Source organism: Crinia signifera, chromosome 2, assembly GCF_055691185.1.
Source record: "Crinia signifera chromosome 2, ASM5569118v1, whole genome shotgun sequence".
NCBI classification, from domain to species: domain Eukaryota; kingdom Metazoa; phylum Chordata; class Amphibia; order Anura; family Myobatrachidae; genus Crinia; species Crinia signifera.
In genome coordinates, this window is record NC_139218.1 from 343,765,104 (window position 1) to 343,792,493 (window position 27,390).

The window sequence follows — 27,390 nt, forward strand, 5'->3', positions numbered from 1 at the left end:
CTGGCAGATGCCAGAGCAATGTTACCTGCCTGAATACATTATAAGATCCGCAGTTTGGTGGAGGAAGTACAGGGTATAATGGTACAGTATGTGGCTGTTTTTCAGGGTTTGGGCTTTACCATTTATCTCCATTACAGGGCAATCTTAATGCTTCAGCATACCAAGACATATTAAAAAGTGCTATGCTTCCAACTTTGTGCCAACAGTTTAGGGAAAGCCCTTTTCTATTCCAACATGACTGTGCCCCAGTGCCCAAAGCAAGGACTCTAAAGACATGGTTTCATGAGTTCAGTTTAAAAGAACTGCACAGAGCCCTCACCTCCACCCCATCAAGCACCTTTGCTGGAATGGTGATTGCAAGCCAGGCCTTCTCGTCCAATGTCAGACCTCATAAATGCTCTACAGCACAGGTTCCCAAACTCGGTCCTTGGGACCCCACACAGTGCATATTTTGCAGGTCTCCTCTCAGAATCACAAGTGAAATAATTAGCTCCACCTGTGAATCTTTTAAAATGTGACAATAAGTAATGAATGCACCTGCTGGGTGACCTGGAAAACGTGAACTGTGTGGGGTTCTGAGGACCAAGTTTGAGAACACCTGCTCTACAGCAAAATTCCCACAGAAACAATCCAAAATCTTGTGGAAAGTCTCCCAAGAAGAGTGGAAGCTGTTTTACTGTAGCTGAACAAAGGTGGACCAACTCCATATGAAAGTATATGTATTTGAATACAATGTACTTACAGTCCCTGTTGGTGTAATGGTCAGGCATCCAAATAGTTTTGCCCATATAGTGTCTATAAAGCCTTAGAAAGAGAAATTGGAAAAGTGGAGAAGTTGTCCAAAGTAACCAATCAGCTTCTAATTATTGTTTATCAAGCACAGTCCATGAAATGACATTTAGAAGCTAATTGGTTTCTTTGGGCAACTTCTCTATGTTTCCATCCCTTGATACAGTAGGCCAGGGGTTCCCAAACTTTTTTGAATTACGACGCTCTAGAGCATCAAAATATTTTCAAGGCACCCCTAAGCCAAATTAAAAAAATGGGTATTCCTCTTAAAGGGGGGAAGAAGGGAAGGTAGCACTTTGACGTGGGCTGGATCACTGGCAGCTGCTAAACCAAACAGAAAGAAAGTAGCGCTAACTGATATATAAAGTTGATACATAATTAAAACCAATAAAAACCTTTGATAAAGCCGCTGAGATGGTGAAACGCATCAGGTTCCCTGCCCACTTTGGACTTTACAGACTGATCCGGACCAGCCTCAAACACCACTTGGACCTTACCATTTGCACCAAAGGACTCCAGAACCACTTTGTTTGACCTCAGCTGCAGTGTACTCCCTTATTTCAGGATGGTGACTCAGCCTAGCTCATTTAGGCCTTGAGTCCCTGGGAGAAACAAGATACACCACGGTCTTCAACTAGAGTGGACAGTAACACCAACCCTTACTTATTGCATTTGCACGTTATGTGGTCCTCTGAGTCATACTAGGAACGGAAAGCTACTCCATTTTCCATATGTGAGGCTCTATTTTGCATCGTATTACCAGCATTTCCCCAAAAACGGTCACTCTTAATAAAATGTATTTATTTTAATGTAACATCAGTCCAATCTCCATATTGTTTTTTATTGGTTTTAATTGTGTATCAACTTTATATATCAGTCAGCGCTGCTTTCTTTCTTTTTGGTTGTATCCCTAGGTCAAATGCTTCTTCGAGAAATTCAGAAAAAAAAATATTAAATTAAGTGGATTGTGTTTATATGTCACAGTTATCTGGTGAGGGATATGATTGCTTCAGTTTGTCCACATATATTATGATTGGCAGCCACAAGCACTGGTTTTGCCTGGTACATTGACCATAAATAATATGAATTGATCCTGGTCCACCAACCCAAGGCACCCCTGCAAGTGTCCTGATGCACCCCAGGGTGTCTAGGCACACAGTTTGGGAACCACTGCAGTCTGCTATTTTTAACAGATTTTAAGCAGAGGAAGGAGTAACTCCCCTTGCATGATAACTGGCTATACAATTCTGCAAATTTTCTGCATTTATGCTTTGTGATTAATAAAGTACCTGCACACAGGACTGGTCATAGTTTTTTTTTATAGAATGTTATATATTTGCCAGTTCTGTGAGTTCTTGAGCAAGTACCTCCAGTATTTATGCTGCCCCTGGGAGGGCAGTTCCAAGAGCCGTTCCAATCTTTGTTAAATATTGTCTCCTATTATATAAACAACAAAATGTGACAATCTGTAGAGTACACTAATGAGGAAGCAAGGAAATCATTATGACATATAAACTCCCCACAGGGTAGTTCTTAAGATGGGCGAGGTATAGATTTCAGCTTGTTGTAATTACAGCCTTTAATTTATAGTTTAGTTTCTAATTAAAAATGATCATTTCAATTTTAATTTCCATCACAACAAAGCTAATGGTTTTTGATGCAAACAAAAGTACAATAAATCCCTTGGGCAATGTGATAAGAACGGGATGCAGTTAAAATCCTGGCGGTCGGGATCCCGGCGTTCAGAATCCCGACGCGGGAATCCCGACCGCCGAAATGCCGACACATTCTCCCTCCTGGGGTGTCCACGACACCCCTGGAGGGAGAATAAATTAGCGTGCCGAGCGTAGCGAGGCACCGGGCCCGCTGCGTGGCGAGCGCAGCGCGCCCGCAAGGGGGGGGGGGCGATCCACGTCCCCCCTTGTCGGCATTTCGGCTGTCGGGATTCCGGCGTCGGGATTCTGAACGCCGGGATCCCGACCGCCGGGATTCAATACTGAATCCGATAAGAACAAACACACAGGGATATTAGGGATATATGCCATAGTCCAAAGAACCTATGAAAATGAATAAATAACAAAGTGGAAGCCATTTATGCAGAAGCATAATATCTATCAGGATGGGGGGGGGGGGCATATTTTGTTGAGGGGGGTTAGAATAGAATGTAAGTTGACCCGGCCTTTTTGGCCGTATATGAGACATCGTCATAATTTTACAGATGTTGGATATAGCAGAACAATTAAACCCAATAGACTATCCATCAAGGCAATTTTTATTGGATGTGGGTGTTTTATGTTATGGGAAAAAATCATAATAACTTATTTTAAAGGACTTTTTGATTATAAAGTAAAGGTACCCATACATGGTGCAAGGGTGCTGCGCAATGCGTACACACGTGGGCATCCCATCGCACAGCACATAAAGTCTCTGCAGCCCGTGCTTTTTGAACTAGGTCCCCATCGCATCGTAAGCAAATCGCTTGCGATGGGATCTAGCGCAAAACGCACAGGAATATTGTACCGTGCATTGGCACCTTAAGTTATTGAAATGGTTAATTTGCACTTTTTATATATCTGCTGAATCATATCAAATACTGTATTGGACAGCTTATTGGGTTATTTATCTAATTATAACTTTTATCAAATAAATATACAAAAAATTCAGCCCTAATAGAGGAACATTTAATCATAGTAAAATTGAAGACATAGGTCCTGATTTAAACCTGATCGCTGCTGTGCAAATTTGAAGAGCCGTGCAATCAGATAGTTGCCAACCAGAGTAAAAATCCACTCTGTGCAAGTCTGCGAATGACTTGGACCTGCCAGCTGCAAATCCACATGCAACTCCCTCACCATCTAAGGATTTTCCCGGTCTGTCCAAGTGTGCGTAACTTTGACCTTTCCACATCTCTGTGACAGAAACCGTATGTTCAAGGCCGGAGCTGATGTCACAGACCATCCCTGAAAACACTTGCTCATGACTGAGTTTTTCCGGACAGTCCCAGAAAACGGCAGGTAACCACCTCCAAGCGGGGGCATTCTTTCAGTCAAGTTGCGAGGGGATTGTAAAATAAGTAATCACTGATTTTTTTACATTTTTGACTTCGCACATGCATGCTACAATCCCGATGTATGCGCAGTCATCCCATAATCGATCGGTTTGCAAATTCACACAACAGCAAATAGCTCTGTATAACCCCCATAGATGGCACATTGTAACAAACAGGATGACTGATGGGTTTTACCTTCTGTTGTAGAGATCTCTTAGTTATGAGGACAAACTTGTTCTGTGATAACGCTGCCTATAAAACATTTTTAATTTAAATTGCTTTTAAGTTCATCATGTAAACAGAGTAATTTATATTTTCATAGATGAATTAGGGCAATCTAATTTACGCCTATATTTAGTAAATGCTAAAAGATAGTTAGTGCCTTAGATCTGCCTTGCCCAAGAACAAGCCCATTACTACATTCAAATAATGGTTTTCCCATAAAACCAAGCCCTTATCTCAAAGCATATAAAAGGCTTGCGCCCTCAATGTGGTCAAATCTATCCTTTTATCTGCTTCAGCACTCTGTGTAACCACATCTATAGGAAGCTACAATGAGTAGGCAAGCTGGCAAGTGCAGCGTTGGAGGATCCTGTGGCAAGAACTTTAGCAGTCACTCAACTGGTGGTGGACATGGTGGAAAAGGCCACAGTTTCTCTTCTTCTTCAGTAGTACAACCTGGAGTCTCTGGAGGTCACCATGCCCATCACAGTGGTGGAAATGGTGGATTTGGCTCATCAAGTCTATATTGCTTAGGCGGGAACAAAAGGATTTCCATCAGTCCAAGCAGTCATCGCGGTTTCAGCATGGGTGGCAATAAAAGCTTGGGCAAAAGCAGTGAAAGTTTCCCTGTATGTCCTCCAGGAGGTATACAAAATGTCACTGTCAACCATATGCTTCTCCAACCAGTCAAAAGTGATATTGATCCAAATCTCCAGAAGGTCAGGAGTGAAGAACGGGAGAAGATTAAGTCTCTTAACAACAAGTTTGCATGCTTCATAGACAAGGTACAACATGACTCCTTCAACCGTTTTCCAAATGTTCTATTCCTTTATGTACCAGGCAATACTGTATATCATGAATTATTTATTTGTTCAAACATCTAACCATGCTGCATTGTGTTTCTTTTTCTATCTGTGGATTTAGGTCAGATTCCTGGAGCAACAAAATCAAATTCTGGAAACAAAATGGTGCTTTTTGCAAGAGCAAAGTCAAAAGAATGCCTCTAAGAAAGACAATATCAAGCCACTGTTTGAAGCATATATTAGCAGTCTTCATAGACAGTTGGATACCACCAAAAATGAAAAAAGCCGCCTAGATGGGGAACTAAAAAATATGCAAGATGTGGTGGAGGAGCTTAAAGCCAAGTACGTACAAAACATATTTTAGACTTTGTGTTGTTACTGTATGTGTCCTTTTTTTTTAAAAGGTCTTTATTAAAATTTCCTGATTTGTTTACACAGTGGGATGTTCTGTAAACGTTCACAGTTCAATCACTATGAGTTTCGTACTGTATAACATTTTTTATATAAAGTAGTGGTCAACTACATGGTTCTAATTATATTTGTTTCTAGATATGAAGAAGAGATTAATAAGCGTACATGTGCTGAAAATGAGTTTGTATCCCTGAAAAAGGTAAGCATCAGTGCGGAAGTCCAATTAGAGTCATTTATTGTGAGTCTTCATATCCTGTGCATTAATGAAGCGCACACTAACATGCAATATATTTCTTCCAGGTGAACATAAAATATATTCATTTTGAAATACCGTATGGAGCAAATGTTAAAACATTCTATAGCATTTTTAATGTATCTTAGGTGTATATTACCACAGTGTTTCAGAAAATGTGTAGTGGCTACGTTATACCTATCATAGTTTCTCTAGTAAAATACATGTTTACTGTGACCATGGCCGCCAAGAGGAGCAGTAATAATGCACTTTGGTCCAGGCCTCCCTGGGGCCCAGGCTTGCTGGCTAGTTTTTTCGATGCTTAGCAAGATGGTGTGGTACTGTATGTATCCTTCAGCATTTACTGTATTGCTTATTCAGCTGGGCATGGTCATGTGGGTTTCTGTTGCATTTATACTGTTCATGTGATTTAAATATACATCAGCATCATATATTTTTTTAATTCTAATTCTTCTTATTATTATTATTATTTGTAATAAGAAGGTGCCAACTCCAGGCTTTGATTTTGAAGTTGATGACGTCTTTACCAAGCTTTTGTCTGGTCAATCCCATATGGTTCATTCAATACAAATTGAATTCTGATTTATTGACTGTGATGCATTGTTGTTGAATCCTATGATACCAATCCAGAAATAATGCAATCATTTTAGATCTATATTTCTTTTTATAGGTTTTTTTTATATAAAATACTGATTCAAGTGACCAAATGTGTATGTAGTGGCTAGAAACTTGCGAGATATACTCCACAAAAACTTCTATGTGACCTCTCTGACAGGCTTTTATCTTTTTAAGGAAGTGGATGTTTTGTATATGCAAAAGGCTGAGTTGGAGACCAAGGAAGAGGCCTTAACTGATGAGATCCACTTCCTGAAGACCCTCTATGATGCGGTACTGATAATATTATTTCTTATCAATGTCTAGGCTGGAGTTATCTAAGATATGAGATCAAAGCATTATATAATTAACAATTGCAGAGCAATTGTCATGCAAAGATTATGTTGTCTAACACATTTTATGATATAAGTTAATTGCAGGGTGGATAAAACTTTGAAATGTAATCCTACAACTGATTTACTTTAATCACATCACAGATACAACATCTAGGTATGCATTTGTGCAATAATAATTTTTTTCATTTTAATATCAACTTCATGAGAAATCTTTTATTTGTTTATCTAGACTATCATTGATGGGAAGAATACAGAGCAACATCTTAAATAACTTCCGCTCTTGCACTTACAATGTAGTTTGGTTAGGGACTAGGGGGGTGTATCAAACCTTGGAATTAGATAAAGAGGAGCGTGGGAAAGTACCAACAAAGCAGCTCAGATGCATTTGAAAAATAAGTTGTTGTTGTTATTATTATTATTATAATTTTATTTATAAGTTAGTAAATGACTGGGTGGTACTTTTCTCCACTTTATCTCTCGTTAACTTTCACCACGATTTGACAAATCTCCCCCCTTGCTCTCTTCTTATGTACAACAGAGTCCTACAATGCCATGCTCTCTATATTATATATGTTTCCATGTTCTCTGTGGTTTCTTTATGCCACAATCCACATACCTACACTATTTAGGAGTTACCTAAATACCATGTGGCTTATGCATGATGAAATCATGTGAGGGTTATAAGTGGTGACATTTGTCATCTGACTCAGCACCTTATCCAGTTCCTTATCTTGATGTTTTTGTAAAGGTGGATTTGCAATATGGCTGATTGTTGTGATTAGCTTTTTCTCTAAGTTTGCAATAAGTAAGTAGCCTTAACCAATAAATAAGTTTCCTTAACCATGAAAAGGGAATTGTGCAACATTCACAGTTGCTTATGCTATAGTACAAATACAATGATCCAGTATCGTCTTCTCCCAGCTGGACTACTGCAAAATTCCCATAAATGGCATTGCCCTTACTCTTGTTTCATCACTTCTGGCTTTAATGCAGCAACAATGCTGTTTCCTCTATTTAAGATTATGTAACAACATTTCTCTGCATATCCCTACACTGGCTGCCAATATGTCCGTTCAGCAACACTATCCCCTAATATACCTCAAATCTCTCTAAGATCCACTACTGACCTTACCCATAACCGGCACTAGAGCAGTGCCCCCAGCAGAAGTATTGAAGAAGAGCTGCCTGGTGAATCTACACAATGTAGGGGGTGTACTTTGGATGCTTCGAGTACAACTGAAGCAGCACCACTGGCCAAAGGGTACTATTAGAGACACCCTACTAGCAATATGCTGGTTCTTTGGGGCAGCAACAATGATGAACACAATGGCACCACTCGCACACCCCTCCCTACAGCCCAATCTATAACTCAGTTATATCCCGCAGTCTTCAAGTCTTTAAATGCTCTTGAAAAAGTCATATGAAAATATTACAATACTACCATTTATACCATTCAAGCTATTGTACCCTCACAACTGCGCCAATCTTCACTCTGAACCACTCTTCTTGTCTTACATGTGGCAATTTCCCATTATAATATATATAATCTCATAAATCATATTTTGTCTACCTTATATGACCCTGTTTTTAAAATGCCATATTTCCCCATTATCAATAGAGCACTGCAGTATCTTCTGAATCACAAATTATAACAGTAATATTTATTATTTGCCTAATGCACCCTACACACAGAGTGAGACAGGAGATGAGTGTTCTGAGCGATTCTAGATCATGCAGGATGCTCCAATCGCTCAGCCCACAGCGATCTGTCAGAGTTCTCCAGTGTTCACTGGTCCTGACCAATTAATAACCAGTGTCCTGGATATTTATTGGCGGCATGAAAGCATGCAGGTATTGTTATTCTGGCTAATAGAGACAACATTGCTATGTTACAGGAAATGGCGGACATGCAAGCACAAAGTTCTGACACTAATGTTGTCTTGACAATGAACAACAACCGAGACCTGGATCTGGACGGGATTATTGCTGAAGTTAAGGCTCAGTATGAGGACATTGCAGCCAGAAGCAGAGCTGAGGCTAAAGCCGTTTATGATAAAAAAGTAAGTGGTATTGTCTGCTTAGATTAGTGCTTTAAGGTATAACATGTTGTTACATCTCCTAACTGTCCAAACCTTCATGTTTAAAATCCAATGAAGTACTTCTTGCCCTATTTTTCTTGGCTCTGTCGACAGCTGGTCTTGCAATAGACCAATCAGATTATGAAATCACACATGAACTTTTATTAGCTCTAAGTCCAACTGTTATGGACATAGACATTCTAATTGTAGAACAAAGCGTCACTGCATATGCGTGTGAACAATGCCTGAGACCAGAGCTGTACATAGGAATTCAAGCCCACCTGGCAAAGTGGATGACTTGATACCCCCAACATTTAAATAATAATTATAGCTCATAAATTCTCCAACAGTATTATTGATGACCCTGAAGTTATAGGCTTCTAAATATTCATGGCTGGTGCCACTGCCATATATATCAACAGTGTCTGAACTCTATGGGATGTACTGTGTAGCCACCAGTCCTGCCCACTAAAATGCTGGGGCTGCAGCCTAGTACTAAGCATTGGATTCTGCATTCACTCTGAAGCACCCCATCCTCTAGTGTGAGGTATCGCATCCGAACCTTGCATGCAATAACCCGCCAAACTCCCCGGACAGCTCCCGGTCGGCAGGATCGCATATGATACACCAGAAGTGGTACTTTTGCATACACCGTATCACATGCAATCCCAGGCATAGTTGTAAGATCTGAAAAATCCTTGTGGCAGCCATGATGATTTCTGGATCTGATCCAATGCGCACAGGACCGTGCATTGGATCAGATACAGAGAAAAAACAAATACGATGCAACTCTAACATGATTAATCAGACAGATTGGTCAACATCTTGTGAAAAAGTGCTATATCACACTAATGGATGGGCACTTTGAGTAATTGCCAAGAATCTGGCTATCGCTGGACAGAGCAAATGAAGCTCATTTTAATGAATAATAATAAAGGTTTAGAATGTGTCATGTGGGTACCAGATGGGACCACTAACAGTTAGCAGATGCAGTCAGGTGGTCCTTTCTGCAGTTGACACTGGTAAGTGCCATCTTGGCCAACCCCTAGTTACAGATTACAGATTACAGAGATGCAATTTGATTTCTTTTAAAATCCTACAGTATTTATTATTGATCTTAAGCTACCTTCATGAATATGTGTTTTTCCATTCTGGTCTTATTAGTATCAGCAGCTGAAGGATACAGCCGGCCAACATGGGGACCACCTACGGAACAGCAAGAATGAGATTATGGACCTAAAAAGCATGATCAAGAGACTGCAGGGAGAAATTGAATGTGTAAAGAAACAGGTACAGTAGGGCATAGTTCTTTGTCCTTCTCTTCTCTGGGAGATCTGAGCATGTCCAGGTGGGACGGGAAAATTACATCATTGTAGTAATGATCGGAAGAAACAAGGCAGACTGGTGGCAATGGCGATGTACCTCATATGCTGCTGGAGGGTTAGACAAAGGCACTCTGCGATCAGCATCATCGCTCATTTTACCTCACCCCCTAGAGTTACACAGGAAAATGACTGTTAATTGCCTCAGCAACACACGCAGTAGGACATACAGTAGCGGCAATCACCAACACACATTGTTCAGAATTTTTACGGAGGATGTAATTAATAGATTTGTTTATTTTTAAAACTTGACTGAGTATCCGTGTATTAATGTAAGAGATGTCTTAAAGGTCGCTGCTTTAGAGAAAGCCATTGCTGATGCCGAAGGTCGCGGGGAGCATACAGTGAAAGATGCCAAATCCAAATTATGTGAACTGGAGGCTGCACTGCAGAAAGTTAAAGAGGATTTAGCTTCACAGCTTCGTGACTACCAGGCTCTACTCAACGTGAAGCTGGCCCTGGATATTGAAATTGCCACATACAGGACTCTCTTGGAGGGAGAGGAAAGCAGGTGGGTGATCCTCTGTGTGCTAATCATAGAGACTTTAGGTGACATTAAAATCGTTTAACGATCCTGTGCTGTGAGATATAAATAACCAATTATAAAGATACATAGCCACTAAAAGGGCCTTGGTTTGAGCAGGTAAGTATGCAATGAAAATCAAGCAAAACTTGTATTCAAGGATGCTAGATGGTGAGATGTACTAAGCCTTGAAACGTGATAAAATGGAGAGTGATATACCACCAACCAATCAGCTCCTAACTCTCCCTTTTATTATTCAAACTCAGCCTAGTCACGAGCTGATTGGCTGGTACTTTATCACTCTTCATTTTATCACTTAATTTGATCACATCTGGCCATCAATCCATAAGAATACCTCTATCCACTCAGGACAACAGGCATCACTTTAAGGAATATGTTTCATTCAAGATTAAGGGGGTAATTCTGACCTCTTCACTGCTGTCTGAATTCGAAAATTGTGCATGGGTCTGGGCCGGAGCCCACCTGGACTGCAGCCCACCTGCAACAAAAATCATTATATTTTTTATTTGCAATCTGCCCACAGTTTAACTGACAGGAAATAGTAATTTGTTGGTGGTAACCGGCCATTATCGGGGAGTAACAGAAAAAACACAGTTGTGCCCATGCGTTTTCGGGAAGTGTGTGTAATTTAAGCTTCGGCCTCGATCAAAAATCCATTGATGGTAAGTTGCAATAGGATTCGCAGCTGTGCAATGAACAGAGATATTTTCGCAAGTCATTTGCATACTCGTACGGGTTGGGATTTCACTCTTTGGAGGTAGCGGCAACCTGATCCCAGGACTCTGCAGTGTTGCACAGCAGTGATCATTGGCATAACCATTGCCAATGGGCTCCTCAGTACATGCTAACTATTAAGGTGCATACACACAGAGAGATATGTCTGTCCAGTCTCTCCGGTGGGATCACAAATCTGGCAATGTATGGGAGAAAAGGACAGTCAACCATTTGCTCCCAAATGCTGAAAATGGATAAAAACGATTGTTTGGAAACATTTGTTAAATCAAAAGTATCATTAATTGTAACATAGATGGTGTTAATTTGCCTTTCAGTGACACCATAAAGTTGATAATGGCACCCAAACACCTTTTATTCATGCCCTGAAATATCTATATGCCAAAATCTTCCTAATGTACAATGATAAGACACCATGACATCGCTCACCTGAAAGGAAATAAGTTGCTAGTATTTATATATTTAATTAGCTTTATGTAATGATACATATTATACAGTAAATATATTTTCTAAAAATTTGGAATTTATTATATATTGTTTTGCATTTTATAGTTTGATTCATTTTAAATGCTTTTTGCATTAGTTTCAAATTTGAAATTTATCAATATGTTTTTGCGACGGAGAAATAGGCACAATGTGGCACCTCATATGGGAATGTGTGGCTCTGAGATCGTTTTGGAGTAAAGTGGTCAGGGCGATTAACAATACTGGGATAGCTATAAGTCTCCTGGGACCAAAGTGCTGTGTACTGGGAATATGTAATGGGGGTAGCTATAATAAATTTGACAAAGTCTATATTAATAATGTTTGTGCACTTGCCAAGGTTCAAATAGCTAGACAATGGATGGCAAAGGAAGGCCCAGAGTACGGTGCGTGGGTAAAATTAGTTAATTACACAATGGCACAAGAGAAATTTATTTACACAAATAGAGGCAATATAAGCACTTTTTTTAAAATTTGGCACAGATGGATTAACTCTCGCTATGCGAGTCTAAACACGTAGCACACAAAACGGAAATGACAGATTATGTTGTAACAACACAAGACAAAGTAAAACTGTAGTATAGAATTAATAATAAAAACCACAAAGGAGGGGAAAAAAAAAAAAAAAAAAAAAAAAAAAAAATTTACATAAAGGTTCACAATCCACTGGTTAAAATGGTGATAATATAACAAAATGGTGATAACACAACAAAATAAATGGGGGAAAGAGAAAAGGGGGTGGACCTAGACATCTTAGTACCTAAGAACCATGCTTAAAGTATATCTGGAACATATGTTGTAAAGCCAAAAATTTTTTTTTTTTTCTATCAGTATATGTATGCAACAAAAATTTTAATGAAATGGACAAAGGTCACCGTATCAACCGCTTATTGTATTGTTTTGTATTGTCTAGTGATGTAATGTTTATTAAATGTACAATAGGCAATATTGAGTACAGAAAAGCCCCAAGCAATATTGGCACGGTATGACAGCAGCAGAATAGTAACACATAACAATCTCGCTGTTATAAAACTGCGTAGTACGCAGACAAGCTAGCTAGCTAAGGTAAAATCAGTAAGACTGTGCGGGGGATGTCCCATAGATGCTAAAGTAAACCAATAATGTCTATTGTCTGTCTGTATGTCAACTGTTATATAAATGGTATGTATATGTTTTTTTTGAATAAAAAAAAAAAAAAAAAAAAAAAAAAAAAAAAATATGTTTTTGCGACCAAAGATGATATTTTAGTAAGTAACGTAGTTCACTAAACCTTTTGTAATACTTAGTTTTTCTGCGGGGATATGTAGCTCACAGGACAATGTAACTATGATGGAGGATGACATTTGCTTTTCAAAGTGTTCAAATTCCTTTTGTTTCCCTTAATTTTCTTAAACATTTAATTTATTTCATCAAACATCATTATTTTACAGGATGCATGGAGAAGTTGACAACCATGTTAAAATATGTAAGTATGCCTTTTATTAGTACTGATATATACACAGGAGTAGGCTGTAAGGGTACAATTGGTGAAGAGTATGTTACATGTAGACTCTATACGGAACACATGTCTTTTAATAATTAAGGACACACTTTACTATAGTGTACTTTATTTGATTGATTTATTGATAATGTGCTGGCCATACACTAGACCAACTTTCATCCAACCATCCAACTAGATGGTTGGTTGGACTGAAAATCTGGTACTGTATGGGGGCAAATGCCAAAAAGCAATTTGCTCACAAACTCAGGACAATGGACAAAAACATTCAGTGAAATCAAATAGGTCCAACTACAGTACATTGTCTGAGTGACAGTTGTTGTCCATTTTCCGATTTGGGAAACAAATGACTTAATTACAAATTACATTTGCTTCTATCCAGTACCAGATTTTATTCCATCTAACCAACTAGTTGGATGGTAGAAGGAAAGTTGGTCTGATGTATGGGCCAGCAGCTGTATAGGCTCAATAATTTGGGTTGAGCATCCTAATTACTATCTGTATATCTTTACAGCTGTGCACAGCAGTGCTGGGAAGACCCCTAGCCATGGTGCAGCTGACTGCGGAACAGGCTCCTGCAACACCCGGAGTACCGCGGGCAGTACTGCAGGACAACATAGCAGGAGTGGGACAGCATCACATCGCGCTGCGGCCTCTACCACTAGCAGTAGTTGCAGGAAGTGCAACTAATGAAAAACTGTCAACTCAAATTAATTTTACAATTATATCCAACTTCTGACTAGGTGGTCAAGTATGCCAATATATATATGGATGTGATCATTTATAATTATTCACAAATATAAATATTGCTTGTTAGTCTGCATACAGCTTTGTCACTACTCATAGTTTCTTTGTATTGTAGTCTTTGCTTTGGTATTTAGCAGGCCTTGCCCTGTCTTTTCTGCTACTTCTGTACTCGTGCACATTATTCTAAAATAAACTGCATTTTAAATCTACGGCACCATTGCATTTTATTTATACAGAGCAGCTGCCAATGTATTTAATCCCAACTCCAATTATTGAGGAACTCAGATAAATGGGGTTGGTCTGGAAATGGGGAATCTTATTTCATCAGTATGTAGTGGTAACACAAATGTGCGGTACCATGAATTATTGATCATTTGAATATGGTATCCAGTTCAGTGGTGACATATCCTAATGGACCTGGGTGCCCTCCCAGACTGCTAGAGTTTCCAATACACTCCCACGATGGTGGCACTCCCTGGGTTGCAAATAAATTAATGAAACAATTGAACTAGATGTGCCTGTGTTAGGCTGTTCATTATTTACAATCGTGGGAGTGTATATATATACATATATATAGAAAGAGATGGTCCGGCACTCCAAATAACAATATACAATACGGTCGGTGCCTCCGCAGCTCAGAAAAGGCAGTATAGCAGGCTGGATGGTGCGGCACTCACGACTCTCAGAAGAACTTCACAAGTTGCCTTATCATCAACGTTTCTAAATTTAATTTGTCATCAGGATAAGAAACATTAGACAATACTGACCTTAAATAGATGCCACCATGTGCAGGTAGAAGCGGGGGGGACGGGACCAAACACACACCCCCCTGTTCTGAATGGCTGACGTCATTAACACAGGACGTGCCAGACCGTGACAGAGAACCATCACCAAGACAACAAGAATGCTAAAACCAGGAAGTGGCATCAATATGGTTGTAGATAGTAACTAGCAAAAAAGCCATATAAACAATACAATGTAAGCAATGCACATGAGGAATATACGCTAGGCGGGTGGGCAAGAACAATACATATGATGCCAATTTTTTGCGAAAAACAGATAATGAAAACTGTTCGTTCAGGCCCCGTGGTGAGATGCAATCCAACTGGTGGATCCACCACATCTCTTTCTGAAGTAGTAAACGAGACCTGTCCCCACCCATTTTGGATGGTGGGATACAGTCAATGATACGGTATCTTAAACTGGAGAGGGAATGTTTGTGTATGATGAAATGTCTAGCAACCGGTTGGTCGCTCCTACCACTTTCTAGGGCATTGCATATGGAGCTCCTATGCATAGCCATTCTCTCTTTCAGTTTCCGCTCCGTCTTGCCCACATAGACTAGACTGCACGGACAAATGATGGTGTATATCACAAAACTAGAGTAAAATGATAACGGATGTTGTAGGATTTGCCAGTATGGGGGTGGTTGAACGAGTCCGAAGGCAGCAAAAACTGGCAAGTGACACAGGTACAGCGGAAGTTCCCTAGTGGCTTGTTAGGTAACCAAGATGTAATCACTTTTTCTGGCTTGTATACAATATCCGTTTTGACCAACAGTTGTTTTAGATTGGGGCATTGCACGTGTCTCTCTGAACGGGAGAGATTTATCTGATTGCAAGATGGGCCACTTTGATTTAACACTTGACATCATAGCCTCGTAGGCTACATTAAATCTGGAAACAATAGGAAGTACATTGGCTGGATTATCTTTGGATTTCACAGGATTCAGCAATTTGTTCCAAAAGTTCCAAAACATCGCTATTATGCAGAGCTATATATTATAGTAATTTAATATAGCTAGTATTCGCATGCTTCCTATGCAGGAGAAAATAGCTCAATCAGTATGGTATCTGCTTCTAGTGGAACAGGTCATGGGTGTAGTACATGGTGTAGTACTTGCAAAAATTATATTTAGAATAAAGAGAGTGTGACGTCTGTTGCCCTACTGGGAGGGGGGAGACATCCACAGAAGCAATATCGATGGCTTTCAATTCACTGATTCAAAAAGGAGTAGCGGTGCCCCCTTGATAGAAGGAGCCAGGCTCCAGATGACTCCATTGCCTTCCCGAGTTACACCTCTGATCCATTTACAAATCCAATGTCTAGGATGTAAACACATTGGGTTCTTTTGGAATAGAGGGACTGTCAAACGCAAGTCCTTTTAATTGCTCCAATTGGAATAGAACATTGTGCAGCCGCTACTGTATGTCCTTCTTTTCTCAGCATTCCCTTGATTCCCATTTTCCTATTTTAGTAATGGTTTAAAGAAGGTTGATGACAGATGCAGCAGTTCTAGAAAGAATGTTGTTTACTGTCGTGAGACAAACAGTGTGGTTCATCCCAGTTTTTTATGAGAGAGATTAACAAATTATATGGAGACTCATGTAAAATTCAGGGTTAATTCCTCACATATCCCCACACACTCAGGTCCGCTCCACAGTGGGATCACGTGGCTACGACTGGTTAGCTAGTTAGTGCCTGGGTAAGGGGTAGCAGGGACTCTCCTAACTTATTTGTTTTGGTAAGCAAATAAAGATTTTGGCACCCCTTGATGGGATAAAGATTTAAATGCCTACAGTAGTACCCTTATACACAATGTCTACAGTAGTGCCCCTTTACACAATGTCTACAGTAGTGCCCTTATACACAATGTCTACAGTAGTGCCCTTATACACAATGTCTACAGTAGTGCCCTTATACACAATGTCTACAGTAGTGCCCTTATACACAATGTCTACAGTAGTGCCCTTATACACAATGTCTACAGTAGTGCCCTTATACACAATGTCTACAGTAGTGCCCTTATACACAATGTCTACACTAGTGCCCTTATACACAATGTCTACAGTAGTGCCCTTGTACACAATGTCTACAGTAGTGCCCTTATACACAATGTCTACAGTAGTGCCCTTATACACAATGTCTACAGTAGTGCCCTTATACACAATGTCTACAGTAGTACCCTTATACACAATGTATACAGTAAGTGCCCTTATACACAATGTCTAAAGTAGTGCCCTTATACACAATGCCTACAGTAGTGTCCTTATACACAATGCCTACAGTAATGCCTTTATACACAATGTCTACAGTAGTGCCCTTATACACAGTGCCTACAGTAATGCCCTTGTACACAATGTATACAGTAGTGGCCTTATACACAATGCCTACAGTAGTGCCCTTATACACAATGTCTACAGTAGTGCCCTTATACACAATGTCTACAGTAGTACCCTTATACACAATGTCTACAGTAGTGCCCTTATACACAATGCCTACAGTAGTGCCCTTATATATAGTCTACAGTAGTGCCCTTATACACAATGTCTACAGTAGTACCCTTATACACAATGTCTACAGTAGTGCCCTTATACACAATGCCTACAGTAGTGCCCTTATATACAGTCTACAGTAGTACCCTTATACACAATTCCCAAACATAAACACAAAATTAATATAATATAAAGGAATAATTCCTGATTGACCTGGATTAAGATAGTTGATCAATACTCAGTAGAACAGTGATTTTCAACTCGCAGCACACTGAACAAGACATTCACATTGCCAAGGCACCACGAAAATGAAACAAACACATTGGATCCTACAGTAACACAATCACATTGGCCCCCATAGTCAGGGCCGGAATAAGTGCCTTATGGGCCTGGAGCTAAAAATGTTTAAGGGCCTATAATGAGACATAGAGGAAGTGAGGCTTATGACATGTAGGTATGTAGAACCTATACTCTATAAGCCCCAATGTCTCCCTAAAGATATATCAGTAGAAACATGTACTAATTGTGTGTAAAATAGAAACACAATTTTATTGCTAATGATATATAGCTAACCTTGTGGCCAGCTGGTGTCTGGTGATTATCATGATGTCATGATGAGGGGCCTATTTTCTGTTAAGACCTAGAACTGCAGCTTCATCTGCTCCATTGTTAATCTGGCCCTGCCCAAAGTTATCAAACAAATTGACTCCCATATCAATACAAATACATTGGCCCTCACTTTAATTAATCAATGCCATTAGCACCCATAGTAAGCAAACAAATACATTGGATAGGGCAATCTGTTATCAGGACAGTCTGTTGTCTCCCGGGTGCTCGTGTACATCATATTCCGAACCGGGTGGACAGATTATTAGGAGGGGCAGGGGAAGATCCAGTGGGCTTTGTGCATGTTGGCACCAACAACAAAGTCTGTGGTAGATGAGATTTCATTAAAATTGACTTTCGGGATCTAAGCAATAAATTTAGGGTGAGGACATCTAAGGTAATAATCTCAGAACTATCGCCTGTGCCACGAGCTAGCTCAGGGAGACAGAGGGAGATAAGAAAGGGTAACGTGTGGCACAAAGATTGGTGCAGAAGGAAGGGATTTTAGTTCCTAGAAAACTGGGTGGACTTATCAGTCAGGGGCCATCTCTTTTGCTGTGATGGATTGCACCTTAATGAGAAGAGGGCAGCGGTGCTCAGAGGTAGAGTGGTGTGAAGGCTGGTGGAGATTTAAAACTAGGGGAAGGAAATAGTAAGAAACCATTGAGCAATAAATTAGTGCAGGGTAGAGGGCAAAGACTGTTACATTGTGGAGAAAGCAAGGGGAAGGGAGGAAGAAGGGAAGAAGGTATACGAAAAGTGTATGAGAGACACACAGCCAAATACAAATATTGATACAGATACTGATTTATCATTTCAGGAACCTTCTGCAACTGTAACAGGTAACACAACAAGTGCGAAGGAAAAAATAGATCTGAAATGCCTTTATCTGAATTATGAGATTCCCTAGATTTGGAAGAAGATTTGGTACTTGTGTATTTTGGCGGCGCCCCATCTCCATCGCGCAATGTTTTAATCGCATTGCATCGCATGCCATGCAACCGATGGCATGCGATGCAATGCGACGCGATTTTTGCCCCCTAGGCGATGAAAGATTGTATAAGCACCCTAAAGGGTGCTTTTAAGCACCCTAATGGGTGCTTACAATGTTAAATGCACCCCTACGCCACCCCCCCACTATAAACGTGAACCCGAAGCGTGGCAAGCGCAGCGAGCCCGCGAGGGTCAGCGGTACGCGTCCTCCGACCTTTTCATACCCCCACTATCCACGTCGGCGTGGAGTTGAGAATAGAAAGTGTGGCGAGCGCAGCGAGCCACCGAGCCCGAAGCGTGGCGAGGGGACGCGGATACCTTCACAGGTATCGGAGTCCCCTCGCGGCCTTCACAGGTATCTGCGTCCCCTCACGGGGCTCGCTGCGCTCGCCACGCTTCGGGCTCGGTGGCTCGCAGCACTCGCCACACTTTCTATTCTCAACTCCACGCCGACGTGGATAGTGGGGGTATGAAAAGGTCGGAGGACGCGTACCGCCGCCCCTCGCCACGCTTCGGGTTCACGTTTATAGTGGGGGGGTGGCAGGGGGGTGCATTTAACATTGTAAGCACCCATTAGGGTGCTTATACAATGTTTAATCGCATCGCATCGCATTGTATGGCATTGTATGCCATATACAATGTCATACAATTTTAAAATTGTATGGCATTGTACAATATCGCCTTATGGTATGCGATGGGCGCCGCCAAACTACACAAGTACCGAAGATTTTAATCTCATAGGTATTACCAAAATTTGGTAAGAAGAATAACATGAGTGGGAGGCTAACATAGAAGGTCATATTCTGTTTAGAAAAATAGATTAGGTGGAAGGGGATGGGGGTATGTTTATATGTTAAACCATTCTTAAAAACTTACATAAGGCAAGACATAAATGAGAGCATAATGGAGTCACTAGAATCTGTATTGGTAGAAACCACAAGTAATATTAAAGGGGCTAACAAACTTATAGTAGGAATGTGTTATAAACCATCCAACATTTTATGGGGGAACAGTTTTATTGGATGCCCGGAATGACCACTATTTGTACCAATTTATTAAAAATCCAACCAGAAATAATAATTTCCTACATCTCTTGATAAGCAACAATGGGGACATTCTTACTAACATAACCATAAGGGAAACATTGAAGAACAGTGATCACAATATGATCACGTTTGATTTAAATTTAAACAAAAATAATTATATTTGAGCAACTACTGTAGGTTCTTACATTTCAGAAAAGCAAACTTTGGTAAGTGTGAGGAGTCCTGAAAGGATATTAACTGGAAATAATTTTTTAGAGGTATGGATACTACTAAAAGGTGGCAAACGTAATAAAAAAAATACTGCAGGAGTGCACTGATATAGTTATTCCTAGGGTAAATAAAATAAACATGTCAAAAGGAAACTGATTTAGATTAACAGCAAAGTTAAATTTGAAATGGCTAAAAAAAGGAGGGCATTCAAAGTTTGAAAAAAAAGATGGGACACTCGAATCATTTGCCGCATATAAAGAATGTAATAAGAAATGTAAAAATACAATCAAGATGGCTAATTAGAGACTGAATGAAAATTAGCCGCAGATAGCAAATCTAATCCCAAAAAAATCTAGTTACTGTATATAAATGGGAAACGGTTAAGGAAGGAAAAAATTGGCCCACTAAAACATAAGCAGGGTATCCTTGTAATAGAAGAAAAGCAAAAGCGAAATTATTCAATTCATTTTTTGCTTCAGTATTTACAAGGGAGGAATCTTCAGAGAATCTCCCACACCCATTACTCGCTCCCACTTACACTTGCAGGATTTTTGTCGGGCAGCACCCACCTTATGGAATGCCCTTCCACGCACACTAAGACTCTCCTCTAGCCTCCAACATTTCAAGCCTTCCCTGAAAACTCACCTCTTCAGGCAGCTTATCATATTCAGCAACCTCCACACAGCCTCCAGTAGCAGTCATATCTAATTGCATCCCATCAGGACTGTCCTGTAATCTTGTGGGACTGCCATGCTATGGAATTCTGTCTTTATGTATCCCTCCTATTATCCCTATAGATTGTAAGATTGCGAGCAGGGCACTCCTACCTCCATGTCGGTTTGTATCTACCCAGTTTGTTTAATCACTGTTGTTTCCAATTGTAAAGCACAATGGAATATGCTGCGCTATATAATACCCCTTTCACATCGCACTTTTAAAACGGTATATTGCCGTTTTTTTTCCATTTTAAAACGTTTAAGGCTGCAATGTGAAAGTGCTAGAGTTGATTTACTGGTTAAAGTTAACCGGTATTTAAACACGGTTAAAAAGCAGAGTCCTACACGTTTTAAAGCAGTTTTTTGGCAGTTTGAACAGCTCTATTTCAATGGCTTGAAACGTGTCCCTTGGGGGTTAAACGGGTTGAATGTTTGAATGGTATTAAATGATTTTTAAAACGGTTTTCACCTGCAATGTAAAAGGTCTCAAGGCTCAGACCCGTTTTAAAGTCCCATTTAAGAATACCGTGTCATTACCCAATTCTGCAATGTGAAAGCAGTATAAGAAACTGTAAATAAATAATAAATAATAAATATTGAATGCTCGGCTTTTGAGTGCTTGCAAACTGTATGTTTGAGTGAGAAAACAGTATAAAATACCTAAATAGTAACAAATCTCCTGGCCTGGAGGAAATAAACCCTAGGATACAAAAATAATTGAGTTCTGTCATAGCACCAACATTATAACTGATATTCGATTAACCAATAATCTCGGGACGGTACATAGCTGGCGTATAGCTAATGTAGTACCAATATGGAAGAAAGGTAGCAAAACTAACCCTAAAAATTATAGGCCGGTCAGCCTTACATCCATTGTGGGCAAAATATTAGAAGGAATAATAAGAAATAAATATTAAAAATTTCTTAGAACAGAAGATGATAAGTATGGCTCGGCATTGGTTCGTCAAAAATAGATCATGTCAGATTTTATGAGGGAGTCAGTAGGGGGTGGACTTAGGGAAACCTGTTGATGTCATACTTTTTGATTTCGCTAAAGCTTTTGACATGGTTTAGGGTTAGGAGATAAAATTTGTAATTGGATTAAAAACTGGTTGTACAATTGGGGACAGAGAGTCGTGGTAAATGGCATACATTCCAGCTGGGACAAGGTCCAAAGTGGAGTCCCGCAAGGTTCAATATTGGGACACACCTTTCTTAATATATTCATTAAGGATATAGGTACTGACATAGTGAGTAAGATTGCAATATTTGCAGAGAACACAAAATTGAGTAAGGAAATTAACTCAGGAAAGGATGAGGATACACTACAAAGTGGCTTAATTAAACTGAAAAGGTGGGCGGAAATGTGGAAAATGGGGTTTAACATTGATAAATGTAAAGTAATTCATTATGGAAACAAAAATGAACAAGCTACTTATAGGCTAAATGGAGTTATTATAGGAAATGCTGCTGTAGAGAAGGACTTTGGGTAATAGTGCACACTACTCAAGTGCAGCACCAAAACAATCAGGACACTGGCATGCATTAAAAGGGGAATGATGAGACAACACTCTGAACACTGTGTTCAGTTCTGGGCACCACACCTTAAAAGGGCATAAATTAATTGGAACAGGTACAGAGAAGTGCGACTAAGCTAGTAAAAGATCTTGAATCACTAGAATACAAAGATAGGGTTACCCGGGGTGAATATGTTTCACTGGAGAAACAGAGGTTGAGAGGAGAGAGGAGATATGATTAGTATGTTCAAATACAGAATTGGAAATCATATGGACCTACAGTAGGAGATGATTTGTTCACTAACAGGCCTATACTTTGGACATGCAGACATGTACTGAGGATGGAGGAAAATAAATTCCCTACTGAATTAAGAAGAGGATTCTTCACCATTAGAGCAGTACAATTCTGGAACTCATTGGGGGCGGTTACAGCAACTACTGTTATTGAATTTAAATAAATACTGGATACATTTTTGGGCACTAAGGAAATCATTAAAATATGACTTACTCAGCCAGTAGTTGAAAGACAAATATATTGAACTCGATGGACTAACGTTTTTTTTCAGCCTTAATTACTATGTTACTATATACATTGGTCCCCACTTTAATACAAACACACTGGCCCCCACAGTAATAAGAATACACTAGCCCCCGCAGTAATACAAATTCACTGACCAAAACAGTATTAAAACAAACACATTATTCCCCCACTATAACTAAAGACAGTGCCCACCTCCCTTACACGGGAAAAAATAAATAAAACACACTAGTTCCCATTGCCTCAAACACAGGTATGGGAGAAGCCTGTCACTAATGGTGAAAGGGAAGCAGCATGGAGCAGGCGGCTGGTTGGCAAACAGGCTGGCAGACTGCTGGTCTAGTGGGGATAAAGGGATGGCAAAATCTGAGCCACCAGGATCCGAAATTATAAGTTAATTAATTAGTAAAAATAATGTTAGTAAATTGGGCCCTAATGAGGCGTATGTATGTGCAGCATATTATATGTGTCTTTTAGGTAAAATATATAATTTGCTGCAAAAAAATAGCACCTCAGCAAAATGCATTTAGCTCTACACCAGTCTCGGCTGTGCCAATTGTTCAGTAGTGTTCAGTTTAATTAGTCTCATGATAGGGACTAATAATTATTATAATTAATATTTATTTAAAAGCTCTGATAATCTCAGGCCTTTAGAATTGTTTATTGTAATACTAAATAATGACTGTACCTTACTATGTATCAATGTGGTGTAGCGGACACAGCTCTTTTTAAAAACTAGCTGCCTCCATGAAGAAGTCAATTGTTGTTGTTGTTTTGTGTGTGTGTGGGTGGTTGGGGGTAAGCTATGGTTACTCACCAAAATACTGATATAGTACAGATACAGTATGTCCTCATTTACTACTGTCACACCAAAGAGCCCCTCTTTTCATGCAATGGGGAAGGGCATAACCAGCCCCAGGATCAAAGAACCTGTCCTGGTTTTAGAAATTCAGGAAACAAAAACAGCACCAGGCTCAAGGGCCGTTCCTGGTTCCCAAAATACGGGGGACAAAATTCAGGAAACAAAAACAGCACCAGGCTCAAGGGCCGTTCCTGGTTCCCAAAATACGGGGGACAAAATGAGTAGGGGTCCCCCGCTCCCGAGTTAAACCTGCCCAGGCTGAAGTCCGATGCTGTCCCTGGTGCCCTGGGACAGTGGGCACTGGGCTGATGATGACATAGTTAATATAAGAATAAAACTATTGTGTAATGTTGTGGGACTACAAGTCCCAGCAAGCCACACTGCAGGGACTTGGAGAATCATGGGGGGCATTAAAGGGCCCGCTGGTACTTGTAGTTCCACTTGACAAATAGTGAAATATACAAGTATATTATCTATCTATCTATCTATCTATCTATCTATCTATCTATCTATCTATCTATCTATCTATCTATCGCCAGACAGATCGTAAGGCACTCCATAGCATTATAAAACAAGACTTTCATCAATGTTTCAATGCTGCCTATGGCATTCTCATCAGGTGCTGTCCCTCCATGGAACATCCATGCAATGTCTTCAATTACCACATTGCAGATGAGGGTGGGTTTATCAGCTCATACCTGTATCTGGCTGGGCATTGACATCTGTGTCTCACAATAAATAGTGAGATTGTTTTACCATCACCTGGTCATTCATTGAGGTACATTTACCAAGATGGGAAATCTATCTGAAGATGGGATGTTGCCCATAGCAACCAATCAGATTATATCTATTATCTTCTAGAAGGGACTAAATAAATAAGAAGTAGATGTGATTGGTTGCTATAGGTAACTCCCCATCTTCAATAGAACTTCCGTCTTACATTTTTTTACCCCAATGGAGAGATATATTAATGATTGGAGTGGGTTACAGTGGAAATATTTCCCAAATTAGCCAATCAGCTTCTAAGTATTGTTAATCATGCACAGTCTATGAAATGGCAGAAACCTGCCTCTCTTCAAGCTTTCATAAATTTCTCCTTAAAGGATTCAGCCACAAAATACTGTTTTATTCAATCATAAATACAAAAATATTAATTTTTTTTACACAAGATTCTGCAAATTTTCTGCATTTCTGCATTGGAGCAACAGTGTACAACCCCACATGACGCACTGCACTGGTCACCCCAATATTACTTTTTACAATAAGCCCTTTATAATTTTCAGCACCAGGAAGTGATATCACAAGGTGATTGTGGGAGGTGCAGGCCACACCCAGGTGTCATCCTCTGAGGGATGACAACAAAGCGCCGGCTCCTGCTCAGTGGCAGGAGCTGGTTGTTTCTATTAGGAGCTGGATGTTTCACTGTGCAGCACCTGGCTTTTTTCATAGGCCCTTATTCTGGTTCACTCACAAAGACAAATTCCTTCTCAAATGGACAAAACCATGTCCACTGCAGGGGGGGGGGGGGGGGGGGTGTAACACGTGTAGAGAGATTTAGATTTGGGTGTTATTTTGTTTCTGTGCAGGGTAAATAATAACTGATTTATTTTTACACTGCAAATAGATCTCACTTTGAAGTAAATCCTCACCCATATCTAAATCTCTCTGCACAAGTTACATCTGCCCCACCTGCAGTGCACATGGTTTTGTCCATTTGAGAAGGAATTTGCCTTTGTGAGTGAACCAGAATAAGGGCCATAATGTAGAAGCTGACAGTCGACATCTCCTGGACCCCCAAATTCACAGAAATGAGGGTTGAGATAGTTGGCCACGCCCCTTCGGGTAAAGCCACACCCACATCATAAAGTCATGCCTCCTTTTCAGTGATGATCACAGTGGATGTGGACACTGGCATTGGGCCCATGTGACCCATAATCTAGCCGGGCCTTGTGATATGGTACTGTTCTATTAAGAATAGACTGTAATGCATCTGTGGGTGCTTGAGCAATATTTCTGCTATGGTCTCCATATTATTATTTTTTCATTCATACGGGAAGGGTGGTAACAATCCTTGTTAAAATTCATCTCCTATAATTTATATGACAAAACCTGCAGAGTATACTAATGAGGAATTCATTACAATATAAACTCCCCACGAGGTATTTATGAAAATAAGCAAGGTCTAGATTGCCGCTTGTGTATTTATAGCCTCTAATTTATACTTTAGTTTCTAATAAAAAAATTCTAATTCCAACTTTAATTAACTCTAGAGAGCTAACGTTTTATTAAAACAAAAATACAGTATGAGGGGTGTTCAGCAAGGTTATGGAAGAATAATCAGAACGTATTACATTTACAAAGAAGAAGGGAACATTACTTTTTTTCATACTATTCGACAGAAGTATTTGTGAAAAGTTGCATGAAATCAAGCCACTTGGGGAAACTGCTGGTCCGGTTTCCTAGGCAGGCCCAGGGGTGTGCAGGAGTGCAAGTTTTGGTAGGCCTAGGCCACCTAGAAGATGTCGTTGGATGAATGTCTCCACGACATCTTCCAGATTCTCAAACTGTACAGTATCTCATTTTGCGCTTGATTTGTGGGAACACAAAGAAGTTGCAGGGGGCAAGGTCTGGGCTTGCCAGAAAATGCACCACATGTGGGCATTGCATTACAGCTATTGAGAAGGGCACCATGACCGCAAGTTCTTTTACGCAAACATTGGTTGGTATACCAGTCTACAGTGATGGGGTGTTTCTGCACGAGTGGTATGATATTTACATGATCGATTTTGACCACTAAAACAGCCACCATGTGCGTGGATATGCTGTGCTCACATTGGAACTCTTGTGGTGGCACACCTCCTTTTGGGGTCCACTGGACTGACTGACTGTAGATCAAATATTTATCACCACAGATGTACTTACAGACAGAGGTAGGGTGACTGCCAGAGGCGTAACTAGATATTCGTGGGCCCCATAGCAAAAGTTTGTAAGGGCCCTCTATTTTCCAACTGATGGGATAAATGTATGCAAAATATATTACTTAGACAGGAAAGATGGGCCCCCTTCAGCTCTGGGCCCCATAGCAGCTGCACCCCCTGCACCTATGGTAGTTACGCCTTTGGTAACTACCATCAAACCTGACCAGCATGTTCCCCAGCATATAGAAACCTTCCTCAGTGATGGATGTTAGTTGATAACCTAAATTTTGAAATCTGGCATGACCTCTTTCGGTCATGAATGAGACAAAGGGGCAGATGTATGAAGTGTTGTTATAGGGGAGAAAGGGTATCGGTTCACTTTATGTGTGCAGATACCACATCTCCCCCATCTATGAAGGGGCCAATGAGTGGTAAATGTCCATACGCGTGCTGCTATCTAAAAGAAAGCTGAACCAATTTGCAGGTGAAATGTAGGAATGGTCAGCAGCATGACCGTTCTGCCTCCTGCAGCTATCAACTTCAACAGCTGTGGGGTGGCGAGTCCCTATCCCCACTGCAGGAACAGGGCAGCACAGGAAATCTTGTGCATGCATGGGAGAACTGGGTAGAGGTGAAGAGGCAGAGTGTCAGTGCCTACTGATGCACTCAAGGGGACATCGGCGAGGGGGGAGTTATTGCTCCACCACTTTGGTGGATAAGATGCCAATACATATTGTATGTGTCCCTTCCTACTTTGCCTCATTAATG

General features: G+C 40.3%; 1 protein-coding gene across 1 annotated transcript; it reads left to right on the top strand.

Annotated features, from left to right (window-relative positions):
• Positions 1-4,365: 4,365 nt before the first annotated feature.
• On the top strand, positions 4,366-14,107 carry LOC146059155 (keratin, type II cytoskeletal cochleal-like). Its single transcript, XM_083171274.1, has 9 exons — positions 4,366-4,845; positions 4,985-5,205; positions 5,413-5,473; positions 6,320-6,415; positions 8,373-8,537; positions 9,720-9,845; positions 10,228-10,448; positions 13,127-13,161; positions 13,709-14,107. The coding sequence occupies exons 1-9, from the start codon at positions 4,393-4,395 to the stop codon at positions 13,882-13,884; spliced, it is 1,554 nt and encodes a 517-aa protein (XP_083027400.1). The 5' UTR covers positions 4,366-4,392; the 3' UTR covers positions 13,885-14,107.
• The last annotated feature ends 13,283 nt before the right edge of the window (positions 14,108-27,390 follow it).